The sequence below is a fragment of the Mastomys coucha genome, unplaced genomic scaffold, assembly GCF_008632895.1.
Source record: "Mastomys coucha isolate ucsf_1 unplaced genomic scaffold, UCSF_Mcou_1 pScaffold22, whole genome shotgun sequence".
NCBI lineage: Eukaryota > Metazoa > Chordata > Mammalia > Rodentia > Muridae > Mastomys > Mastomys coucha.
In genome coordinates, this window is record NW_022196905.1 from 111,135,264 (window position 1) to 111,147,847 (window position 12,584).

At 48.0% G+C, this 12,584-nt stretch overlaps 1 protein-coding gene across 2 annotated transcripts in view; it reads left to right on the forward strand.

The window, feature by feature from the left end:
- Ksr2 (kinase suppressor of ras 2) overlaps positions 1 to 8,229 on the forward strand; it is a 369,325-nt gene extending 361,096 nt beyond the window's left edge. For both annotated transcript variants that reach the window (XM_031337631.1, XM_031337630.1), the window contains exon 20: positions 1,483 to 8,229. In XM_031337631.1, the coding sequence (XP_031193491.1) occupies positions 1,483 to 1,489 (7 nt within the window). In that variant the 3' untranslated portion in view covers positions 1,490 to 8,229. The remainder of the gene's footprint in view (positions 1 to 1,482) is intronic.
- Positions 8,230 to 12,584: the final 4,355 nt, after the last annotated feature.

A 12,584-nucleotide genomic window follows, 5' to 3' on the forward strand; every position in this document is an offset into this window, starting at 1 on the left:
ACACACATACACAGAGCGGGGGCGGGAGGACTCATTTGCACATACACCTCCATGCACAGGAACATCCCATGGAAGTAAACCCTAAAGCCTGCTCCTGAAGGCAAATTCAGGAACAAACACAGGCAGTTACTTAGCGATACTGTAAGGCATGGGAGACATGTGTATACCTACACTTAACGCTGCCCTGGCTGTTCACCAGGCATGCCTACACACAGATCTGTAGATACTGCTTACACAACGGGACCCCATGTAGACCTTCAAGATCCTAGCTCCTGAGTGAGGAGACATCTCTAGCCTCTGATCTTCGAATTGGTTCTCATCCCAGAAGCTCACCTTTCCCCTGGGGAATTAGAAAGAACACAGGGTCCACTGTCAGAGGGACACAGGTTAAAATTTCCTTTCTGCTGTTAATATCCTTGTGGCTTGGGCATATCCATTGGCTTCTCTGAGCTATAATTTCATGCTCTGAACATTGAGGGCAGCAGAACCCATAGCAGGGATACTGTGAGGGCCCAGCAAGGTCATGTGCTTGGCACTGGGCTCACTGAGCTTCAGATAACCAATGTTCACTCTGCCCTGGAAACCACTGTGTGCCAGGAGGAAGCAAAAGCCTCGGACTGGCGTTGTGGTGGCACTTAGAACCAGTCATGCAAGAAACAGGCAGGAGGCAGCTCAAACAGGCTCCACTCTGCCTGCTAAGAGAGTCCAGAACAGGGAGAGAACTGGCTTGGGAGTTCAGGCAAGACCTCAGAGTATCTGGTGCTCTAAAACTCGAAGGTCCTTTGAACTAGCACCAAACCCGTCAGCGACAACTTTCAATTGAGCACTGAAGAGGCAGAAAGCCTTGTTTTCTAGGTTCTTCTCTGGACACAAACTGAAGAGAGACTAAAGAAACAAAGGAATAAGTTGTGGTCCTATGTCCTGCAAGGCTAGAAATCCTGTGGAATTTTCCATTCAGCCTTCCATTATTCCTTCTGTGTGCTGAACTCCCATGAGGAGTCAAAGCCCATTCTAAGAGGCACATGCAGGATCACGAGGGTCTGCTGCTGTTGCCAATGTCAAATCTGCAGCACAGGTCTGGTCTGACACCCCAGGTCTCCATATTTAGCAATGTGTCAAGTTTTTTCCCAACCTAAACAGTGGGCTACCTACTGTAGTAAAGGACTTCTGGGTCCACATTTTGACCCTGATACTTCTTAGCTGTGCACCACAGCTAAACCCCATAACTTCCCTGAGCCCCAATTTTTTATTTGGAAAAAGGATAAAAAGTGCCACAACTAAACCTCTTCCCCGGGCTTACAAGAGATCAGGGACAGCCTACACTCAGTGTAGAGTCTAGTGTACAATAGACCTTTGTCAGTAGGAGTCCCTTCTGCTTGGAAAGAGCAGGAAGCCACCCTGTGAGAAGATGTTAGCACATAAAAGGTGTCCTAATGGGACCTATGTCTCTCTAATCCACCCTTTCTTTCCTCTCCCTTCCAGGCTGTGACCATGGACATTGGCCAGCATCAGCTGCCTCACCCCTAAACCACCTCAGTCCCCCTGCTCTGCCCTCTGCCAGCTCAGGAGGCCCAGGCTCGCCGTCAGGGAGTCCTGACACGGCTCAGCCTGGGAGACCTTTGTGATGACATCGAGGCTGTCCACACATTCGACTTGTACCCCGTTACTCAGGCAGGATCAGGGACCGCCGAACTAGGATCAAACTGGGCCAGAGAGGGTCCCGTGCATGGTGTGAAGGAGCTGCAGACTGCGTACAACACCTCCAGGCTGTGAGAGACCAAGACACCCGCCCTGTGGGCAGACTCGAACTCACACGCCGGACCAATGTGCGTGCATGTGTCTACACCTGGACAGGGCCACCTGCTTTCCTTCTGGCTGGATGAGCCAGCTGTGGAGTGTCCCGGGTGTGCTATCCCGGAACATAGGACTGGGATGGAACCAGAAACAACACACCTGCTCTGTGGTCAAGGCTCCCAGGCCAAGGTCACGGTAGGGAGAGGGTGGTCTAAGCTTGCAAACATCTGTTTTCAGAGGCCCCATTCTAAACTGGAAGTGACTGGTAGCTGCTGAGCACACAATTCCGAAGGACAGTAGGCAGTCCTGTGTGTCTTTCTAGCACAGGGCCTCTCTGGTGACCAGCCCCTGGCCTTTACCTTCCTCCTGTTTTGTAAGAACACTGTTCTAACTCACCTCATGCCCACACTACCCTGGGCAACTGGAGAACACCATAGCTCCTCAGCTGATGTGACATCTGGGGGCCCTTTACAGTTCACTACCATTCATGGCTCCCCCAAAGTTTGAGTCCTGAGAACTGGGGCTGTGGCAAGAAAGTTCTGGTGTGTTCTCTCTGTGGCACTAGCAATGCTGGGGTTAAGTTCTCCCTCAGTGATGGATACGATCCTGGGTGTGCATGATGGGTTACCTGGGTGTGCGTGTAACTGTTTACAATGGTCTCCCTGCTTCTGCCTCTCACTGGCTGTGTTCCTTGTTCCGGAGGGGAAGAGAGGTTCCATGGTCTCTGCTCTCGCCTGGTGCTGAATCCTGAGTGGTTTCCCCACTGAGGACCCTGTGACCCTGTGACCCTTTGCCCTTCCCTTATTGTACACACTCAGCACCCCATCTCCCAAAGCCTTTCTTCATTCCTTGCCTGAGATGGAAGCTTTTCTGGTCGGTGTTGGGCTGCACCCCTCCCCCACCACAATATCCTGCCTGAGGCATGCTGAGGATGAGTGGTTCAGAGTGAATGGTAAGGAGAGCCCTGGGGTCACTGGTCCTCGTCCCCAAAGCCATGTCCCCAGTGGTCAGACCTGACACAAGAGGGAAAGCTGTCCCCAAGCAGAGAAGTAGCAGAGGTAGCCAGGCAGCGAAATCCAAGCAAACATACAAAACCATCCCCCTTTTTAACATGGCCCTATTGGATATACACACTAGGACCAAGCATGGGTCCAAAGCAGGGAGACTGATTGACAGTAGTCACCCTTCTAGAGATATGTACCCCACGACACCCTCCAGTCTTTTCAGGACCTTCTCAAACCCCTTTGCAAAGCTCTTGCTGTCTGCACCTGGGGCCCTCAGGACCCACACGAGTTGTTCCCACATGTCCCCTCTCCTGGTGACATCTGTCTGTGGATCAGCTCTTGTGCCTCTTACAGATGGTTTCCTGTACATTTGCTCATGCCCCCAGGCCCCAGAATCACTAAGGACCATTCTCAACAGCAGCTGTAACCCCATCTAGCCCCGTTCTGAATAGTTCTCTGTGGCCAGGACTCGGCTGAAATCAGCCCCAACCTCTTACTAAGCATCTTAACGTGTCTCCTTTCTCTCTAATCGAATCAGGACCCCTTTGGTCCATGGACCCCAGTCTCTGTCACACACCTTTATATCTTAGAGGAAGTAAGAGAGGAGAGGGTCAGGGAGGGCTGAACCACTGGAACCCTGAAGTGTCCCCAGGAACTGGGGCTCACTCACCTTCTATTTGTCACTGAATGGGCCCAGTGGGGCACAGTTCTGGGTGCTCCAAGGAAGCCAGAGGAAGGTGTCTCCTCAGGAAGGAGTGACCAGTCTCTTGCCTCCCAGGGTTCTGCCTTGCCCTTAAACTAGGGTTTACGGTCTTTCAAGCATCCATAGAATCAGAGGATGATAGTAATCTGCCTGCAATCCTGGCAGTCTGAAGGCTGAGGCAGGAGGATAACAAGTCTGGACTATATAGGATTTCTGAAGGTCGGTTAGTGATTAAGTACTTGGGTGTTATGGGACGAGTCCCAGCCTTCCCTGCTCCTACACTGCTCTTCCTCTTATGGGGTCGGGATCTCTTGGGTCTAGGTCAAACGTTACCTCTTCACTCTTACTCTTTCCTGACCTCCACACCCACTGAGACTTGTGCCTGGGCTTCAGGCTTCATCCCTCACTGACTTCCCTCCCTTCCTTCAGCCATCAGGCCCTGCCTTACTAGTAGCCCCTTAATGTACAGATATCTGAGTCAAGGAATAAAATTAAAAAAAAAAAAAAAAGAATCATTCTCTTCCCTGAGGAAGCATCTGGGGAAAACTTATTCCTTCACCCTGCACAGAGCCAATGAGAAGAGAAGAGGCCATACAGTTAGAGACATTCCCCTCCAACTGCTGGCCCATCCAGCCACTCACTTTGTACAATGCCCCTTCTTCCATCAGACCAGCCACCTACCCCACTAACACCAAATGGCTTCTGCCCCTGCTTCACACTGCAAAGCCTTCGAGACATAGGCTTCAGAGGGGACAAGTCCCTTCTGTCCTTGTGCTGGGACATCATCTAAGTCCCCATCCTCAGAGCTTAATTAGAATCTCCAAGTATCCCCTTGGATTATTTGGGGGGGGGAATCCCCTTACTGGTCAAAGAGGTGGAAAGCCACCTTGCCATGTGCTCTTGTTTTCTGTAGCAATCTTGAACTCTTGAAAAACAGAAATCCTAGACTGGTGTTGCTAGGTACCTGATTGTATTCAGGATACCCAGGGTAGGAGGTGGATGGAGCTCTTGCCTGATACACACAAAGCCCCAAATTCCATCCCCAGTACCACATAAACCAGGGATGATGGTGCATGCCTCCTTTACCACACAAGAGAGCTGGAGGCAAGAGGATCAGAAATTCAGGGTTATCCTTAATCACACAGTGAGCTTGAGAGCAACCTGGGTTACACGTGACCTTAATAAATTTTGTAAATTCAGGACACTTGGCACCTCATGCTCCATGTCCATATACTGCATGTGCCACAAACACACACAAAAATGGACTTTCTTCATCTCCCACATCCCTTGTCCCAGTTGCATGTGGTCACCTAAGGTGCACAAAGAAGTGCCACTCACTTAACACTTAACTGGGAGCATCAAGCTCCAGCCCGCAAAGCGAATTTTACGTTATTTGTATCTGAGGAAAAGAAAAAGTCAAGAGAAGAAAAAAATGATTCTGGCAAATTCAATGCAATTCAAAATTTCCACCAGTCTCATATTGTCCCTAGCAATGACAAAATTATTTGCAAAACAGATCCTGTGACCTGTAGAGTCAAAATATATGGTGGCTTGGTCTATGGCCAGCTTGCCTGGCCAGTGATATAATGGGCTGTCTTAGTGATTGGACTTTGGGGAGCAACCTACAGGAAATGCAAAGGCTTAGAGGGGACAAGCAGCTCCCTGACCCTGGCTGGCCAGGTATGGAGCTAGCTAGGATGGGAAATGTGCCCCAGGATAGCCGTGAAGGTGACCCAATACAAAATTGTGAACTGACTTACAAACAGTAAGGGTTTTTGTTGTTGTTGTCTGCTTGCTTTTTGGTTTTGGTAGGGTTTTTTTTTCTTTTCCACTTTTTTTTCCTTTTTTTCTAACTCAAGTGTGAACTTTGTAGGTGACAATGTCATGTCTCAGTGTCAAAGGGATGAGATGCACAGCTAGCTAGACTTCAAGCTGCCTTGGTCAGCCAGTGACACTGGCATACAAGGTTGACTTAAAAAACAGTTGCTCATTACTCCCAGATCTAGGGTGATCTCTGAGGTACCTTCCTGTAGTCTCTTGTCTCTGGGGTCATCTTCTTCTAAGACCACTAATAACACCACCTTTACTCCTTGATCCGGGCCCCACTCCTCAGACCTCTTCAAAGATTCTTTCTCTGAATGTACACTGGGGACTCCAACAGATGTTGGGGAATGACTCAAGATGAGCATTATGGGGGTCATTGTTCAGTTCTGTACCAAGACCTTGGAGGTAGCTAAGGCTGTGGGTTTTCAATACCTGCTGCCCTCCCATCTCTGGCTTTTCATTCCCACTTTGTCCCCAAGTTCAAGTCCCCACAAGGGCCCTTCATGTCCTCATGCCCTGCCTGTCTTCATTCCACCCATCTGCCCTCCTAAGGACTGGTCTTGTTCCTAGAGTGATCCTGGTAAAGCGAAGCTTCCCTCTGCCCCTGTGTTGACTTCTGTGACAAACTACCACACACCAAGAGGCTTTTCACAGTGAAGATGGATGCCCTCACCATCCTACAGATGCAAAGTCCGAACACAAAGTGTCCACATGACCTACCTCCTCTGGACTTTGGGAGTGTTTTCTTCTTGCCTCTTGACATGTAGTGGTATGTGATAAACTGATATTCCCTGGCTTGTGGGAGCATCTCTCCAGTCTTTACCTTTGCCTCCACTGGCCAAAATGAACTCCTTGCATCTGTCTTTGTGCGACTCTTTTTTATGAGGATCCAGTCCTGTTGAATCAGGATGCTCTGTATTCGTTACTTTGTAACTTGTGATTGTAACCAAATGCTAGTAGAAACAGTTTAAGGGAGTAATTACATGTTTTGGCTCAGTCCATAGTTGCCTGACCCTGTGTTTCTGGGCCTTTCTTGAGGCGGGTGTTCATCAATAGTATGGGGGTGAGGAGAGGAGTTTCTTCATGGCAAACAGGAAGCAAAGAGAGCAATACAGGAAGGAGTCGGGAGTGAGGTGTGTTATGCCACTTCCTCCAGCTAGGACCTTTGAGCATCACATTGTGAATCCATCCAGGGACTTGTGAGTTAGGTCAGAGGTATCAGTATGTCTCCAGAAACTTCATCACATATACCCAGAGGTATGTGATTGATTCCCTTGAAATGCATTTCTTAATTCTGTCAAGATGTCAATCAAGATTACATATCACACTGCTTCACAGGCCTGCATGACTCTGTTTCAAATCAGGGCCCATTCTGAGGTCCTGGAACACTACCCAAACCCTAGCACTCTCCCAGTGACTCTCCTATGAATACATATGCCATCTTAATTTCTTTGTGGAAAAACCCTGGGCCACCCAGAGACAGATTTCCCAGAACCCCTGGGCCACTTCTCAATCCTACCCATGACAGACATGCCCCATCCATGAGCCCCAATAGACATAGATGTTAGAGTAGGCAATGTGGGAGTACCAATAAAGTTATTGAGATGAGGATCTAGAAAGGTCTATGTATAAACAATCTAGAAGGATGAAGATCTGGAGCAAGGAGAGTACATGTTAATGCTCCTGCCACTGCTGCCCTTTCCTCTATCCTTAGCAGACATTGCTAATCAATCTCAGCACAGCTTCTAACCACAGTCATAGAGCATTTGCCACAAAGGCCCTGAGTGTGACTGTATGTGCTGAGAAGGGAAAGAAGTTTTCCCCGGAAAGTCCCTTCCAATAAACATGGGTGACTTTAGAATTCATGTCTCAGAATTTCCAGAGACCTAATCACTCAGGGTCCCCTTAGTGGATAGTCTGCCTGGAACGGTACAAGAGTTTATTTCCAATTAGAGAGTTGGGCCAACTGGCAAAGGCTTTCTTCCCAGGTAACCTGCTACTGATACTATGTTGAAACAGTGTTGAAACAAGGGAACTGACTCTAATTGTATTTTGGCCTCTTCCCTGCACCTGAGTCTCAAAATCAAGTTTTTAGCCAATGGCCTCTGAAAGCCACTCTCTCTACTCCTGAACTCTTAAAATGCCACTGATTAGTGACCAAGAAGACCTTACATAGCCCATCTCTTCATCTGCTGCCCTATTCTACTCTTGCCCATGTGCTGAGAAAGATTGAAAGCTAGCTACCATGCGCTTACATTAGATCAGCAGATCCAGCCCTCCTTTCCATGGAACTGGCAGCCATTGTTGATAGTGACAAGATACATTGTGGATCCTTAGATGTGAAAGTCTGATGATTCAAATCAAAGCTTAGCTTTTCTTTTCTACTACTTTGAGGGAAGATCTCAGCTTGGCTATTTCTTCATGCTTTAAAAATGTCTTGGTTTCTCTCAATAACCAACTTCAGGTGCCAGGATATAAGATGGCTAGGTTCAGGGATGGCAGAGGTGTTTCTATCCAGTGGCCAGCACTTCCTAAGAAGCAACCAATCATGAAAATAGAAGTTTGCAATGTACAGAAGGCTGGGGGAGCTTGCCTGGGTGTGGCCAGTTATGTACAGAGGTGAAGCTGAGGTCTGAAGGAGAAGGAGGAAATGGGAAGATCAGACTGGTTGAATTAGAAGTCTGACAATCTAGATGCTGTTGGTCTTGGACCCAGTCAGTTCTTGGATTTCTCCTGTAGCCAGGCTAGCCTCAAAACCTTGATCCTCCTGTTCCTGGTAGAGAAACAGCCACTAAACGGTGTGATAGAATGTGACTGTTCTGTTCCTGATCTGCCTGTGGCTGATGGAAAGTTCTCTTTGTCACACCCCTAATCAGATCCAGGGGACCCAATGGCCCAGAATTATAGGGAGCAGAGGAAAAGCTGGGCATTGCAAGATCCTGGAACTTGGGAAGCACTGTGGGATTTGATATACATGATCACCAGGCCCCACCTGGGGAAGAAACTGGGCCACTGGTTCACTCTGTCCCCTGGGGCTCCACCACCCACATCTGCACCCTATCTAGGGTGGGACATTGACTCTCCAAGGGTGTCTCTGCTGTACATAGGCCAGTCACAAGCCCTTCTAAAAGCCTGCTCTTGTCTACTTTTGTTTCTTCACCATGCTTCCTGCCATCTCTTCTGAAAGAGCTCTGATTTATCAGCCACCTGACCCACAGACCCGTAAGGACACACGAGAAAGCTCCATCCTAGGTCTTCTTGCCATGGTATCTCTCTCTGTACAGTGTGCTTCACTCTGTGAATGAGCCACTGGAGTATTGACATCAAAGATGCACAGGAACATGGAGATGTGTTGATGGAAAAACCTCCACACCCCACATAATTCTCCAGAGATAAACTGAATGTGATGGGCAAAGTAATGGTTTATTATCAAAGAGGCTAACAATGACACAGGGGTCATTGTGAGTCCCAGGCTGAATCTGTAATGGGGGCTAAAGTGCAGGAGAGACTGCATTCACCTTGTTGGTGGGATGGGGGTATCTACATGAGCTTGAGACATGGGAAGCAGCACCTTGGCCAACTATGGAACAACCTGGGGTGGGGTGAGGTAAATGAACTCAGCTTCAGCTTGATTCAACTCACATTCTCCTGTCCCTTCCTCTGGCTGACCACGACGTCACCAACAAGCTATTCTCAGCTCTTCTAGGGGCATATTTTGGACTTTCTTAGCATTGTGAAGCCCTTAGTACTTGCTCTGTTGCTGGGTCCCAGGGGAATGGCTGCAGTTAATAAACAGCACCTCCATAGTGTCCCAGTCTCTGTCATCTTGGTACCCAACTGAGTCTCCCACCCCAAAGTGTACCTCTCAGGATATCCCCAGGCACATGAAGCAGAAATGGAGCGCCAGCGGGTATCTCCCACCCACTTAGATGCTGATAGCCTGGGACTATTAACACGGACAGTTGGGTCTCCTAAGGAATAGCTAAGTACAGGATGCTGATATCTACCAGAGAGAACTGAGATGTTTCCATCCCCTGATCACCAAGGCCTTTGTAGAAGCAGGAATCTCTTCCTCTGGTCCCACAGCCCCAAGGCCAAAGCCAAGAGCATCATCTGTGGCATACAAGTCTGTCTCCACAGGCAAGACAAGCCAGACACTACAGCCCAGGTTCCCACTCCAGACATGTTCCTACATCCCTGACCCAGTGATCTTTCTAGGGGTCGGTCACATGTCCCAACAAGTGGACAGCTCTCCAATTTACCAACCTGAGGAAAATCCCTCCTTGTAAAAAGGCTTTCTCTTTGTAAATTATTCTGTTGCCTTTTTCTAAACACAAAGTATATATACCTATAAATGCTATATATATTATATATGTGTATATACATAAAGACTACTTCTTGTACAGCCCTCCACGGACCTCAGGCCCACTGTTTTCTCCATGTCTGTCTGTACTGACTGTTGCAGAATGAGCTGATGTATGACCTTGATTTTCCATTTTCCTTCTGGACCACTGTCTCTTCCTTTTCCTTTGTAGGTCTGTCTTGCTCTCTGTCTCTCTCTCTCTCACTCATTGCCAACATGTTGTTAGAAAAGAATATTTGATTTAGATGCCATCCAGGGAAGGCAAGCAGGATGGATGGATGGGTGAGTGGATGGATAGGTATATGAATGGATGGATGAATAATGGATGGGTGAATGAATGAATAGGTATGTGAATGGATGGATGGATGGATGGATAGATAGGTAGGTAGATAGATATCTGGATGAATAGATGGGTGAATGGATGGATACGGATGTGAATAATTGGGTGGATGGATGAATGTATGGGTGGATGGATAGATAGGTATGTGAATGAATGGATGGATGGATAATGGATGGATGGATGAATGGGTGAGTGGATACATAGGTATACGAATGGATGGATGGATGGATAGGTATGTGGATGGATGGATGGATAGATAGATGGATAGATGGGTATGTGAATGGATGGAAGGATGGGTAGGTGGGTGGATGCATAAGCAAGTAGATGAATGAATATGTGGGTAGAAGGATGAGTGGGTGGGTGAATGGATGGATAGGTTGGCAGATTAATGTATTAGTAGATAGGTGAGTGGATGGATGGATGGGTAGATAGATAGATAGATGGGAAGGTAGATGGATGGATGTTGGATAAGTGAGATGAATAAGTGAATGGTTAGATTGATGGATGTGTGGATAGGTGAGTGGGTGGATGAATGGGTGAATGGGTAGATGGACGATTGGATGGATGGTGGGTGGCTATATAGGCAGGCAGGTAGGTAGCTGGATGGGTGGGCTATAGAAAGATAGATGGATAGGCAGATGGGTGGGTTGGTGGTCCACTATGTATATTTGTATAGATCATTTATAAAGTTTTCTACACTTCTCAAAAAAAAAAAAAAAGTATTTCTAACCGTGGCTGTTGGACAGTCTGTGAGCCTGTGAGCCGGCAAGCCTGTTGTTTCTTGTGTTTAGTGCAATGTTAGTGAGAATCCAATGTCTGAGTTATCAATGCCAATAAAGAATTTGAGAATTACTTCATCGGCTACTGTCACTCCAGGTCTGAACTCTGCTGTTGTCTGTTGGATGAAAGGAAGCTCAAGCAGGAAACAAGGGTTGCTAAGGGAACAAGGGTTGCTAACTGCCCTGATGATACTGTGTAACAAAATGTCTCCCAAACTCCACCATTTACATCAGCGAATTCTTACCTTCAGGCAGCTGGGGCTGTGAGTCTAGGTTGGGCTCCTCTAAGAGGCTCCTTTGAGGCTTCTGGGCAGGTTCAAGGTCAGATAGGAGGTTATTCCATATGTGTTCACGTGGACATGAAAGCCAGACCAGAATGAACAAAACTCCATGCAGACCATTGCCTCCCAACCACAGCCACCAACACTACACTGGCCAGTACTGGTCAGATGACCCAGCCTTTCACGGAATTGTTGCAAACTCCACTGTGGTGTAAGCTAGTAACACCCACCTGGGGGTTGGGGGGAAGGGCACAAATGTGCTTTCCTGGAAAGAGGAATGTGGTATATACACAGCAGTCCCCATGGTCACACTCACAGATATGGGTGTGTTTGTGTGTGTGTGTGTTTGTGTGGGTAGGCAAATGCCTGTGTGCTTACTTGGAGATGCAGGGGCTTTGTGACACCTTCAAGTGCTGTTCCCAGATACCTTCACCTTGGTTCTGAGACAGTGTATCTCAATGACCTGGAGCTCATGAATTGGCTAGATTGACTGACCAGCAAACCCCAGGGATCCTCCTGCCTCCACCTCCCAGCTCCAGGATCACACTAGTGTACCACTGCCTGGGGGGTGTCAAACTCAGGTCACTGTCCTTCTGGGCAAGTTCTTTACCCACTGAGCCATCTGCCCAGCCTCATACTGAGGTCTCTAACCTGTGAAATAAGATCTCCATTGAGGAAGTGAGAGGGGGAACTGGCGTTTGGGGAAGCTAGTATGGATAGCTCTGCCCACTCCTTCTCTGGCCTCACTGACTCTGCCCTCCAGGCCTGGGTAAACCCTCTCCTGCCCACATTCACACATTCACTGACAGGCCTGGGGTCAAATCACCTCTTGACAATATGCAAGCTATGCAGCTTTGGGCAGATGGTTTGGCTTCTCTGGACCTTCATGAATTAGATGTAATCATTGTAACACTACCATCCTCCTCCCAAATGATAAGGCTTCTGTAAGGGCCTTGAACATACTCTGCACATTTGAGTTGCTGAGACAGGTATGCATCACAGTGTGGGAGAAGCCCCCACCCTCCCCTAGATCTTCTGCTCCCCCAAATTCCCACTCCTTGCCGAGAGTTGAAGCAAGCTCTGGTCTGCTTCCTGAGTATGACACTATTGATCCAAGACCATGATGGGATTTGAACTCAGGTCCAAGAGCCAGGATTTCAATTGTGTTTTGTTTTTCTTTTTTAAACAACATCTTGCTATGTAACCCCCTGGCTGCCCTCAAATTCTCCAATCTTGACCTTAGCCTCCTGGGTGCTGCAGCCCAGCAAGGTTGCAGTATATAGTGTGTGTGTATGTGTGTGTGTGTGTCTACATGTGTGCATGTGCATGTGTGCATAGGTGTGCACAAAGGCCAGATATTGACACCAAATGTCTTCCTTAATCTTTCTTCACCTTATTTTTTGAGACAGAATCGCTCACTGAACCCAAAACTTACCCATTCAGCTAGTAGAGTCAACCAGCTTGTTCTGGGGATCTCTGTCTCTGATTTCTGATTG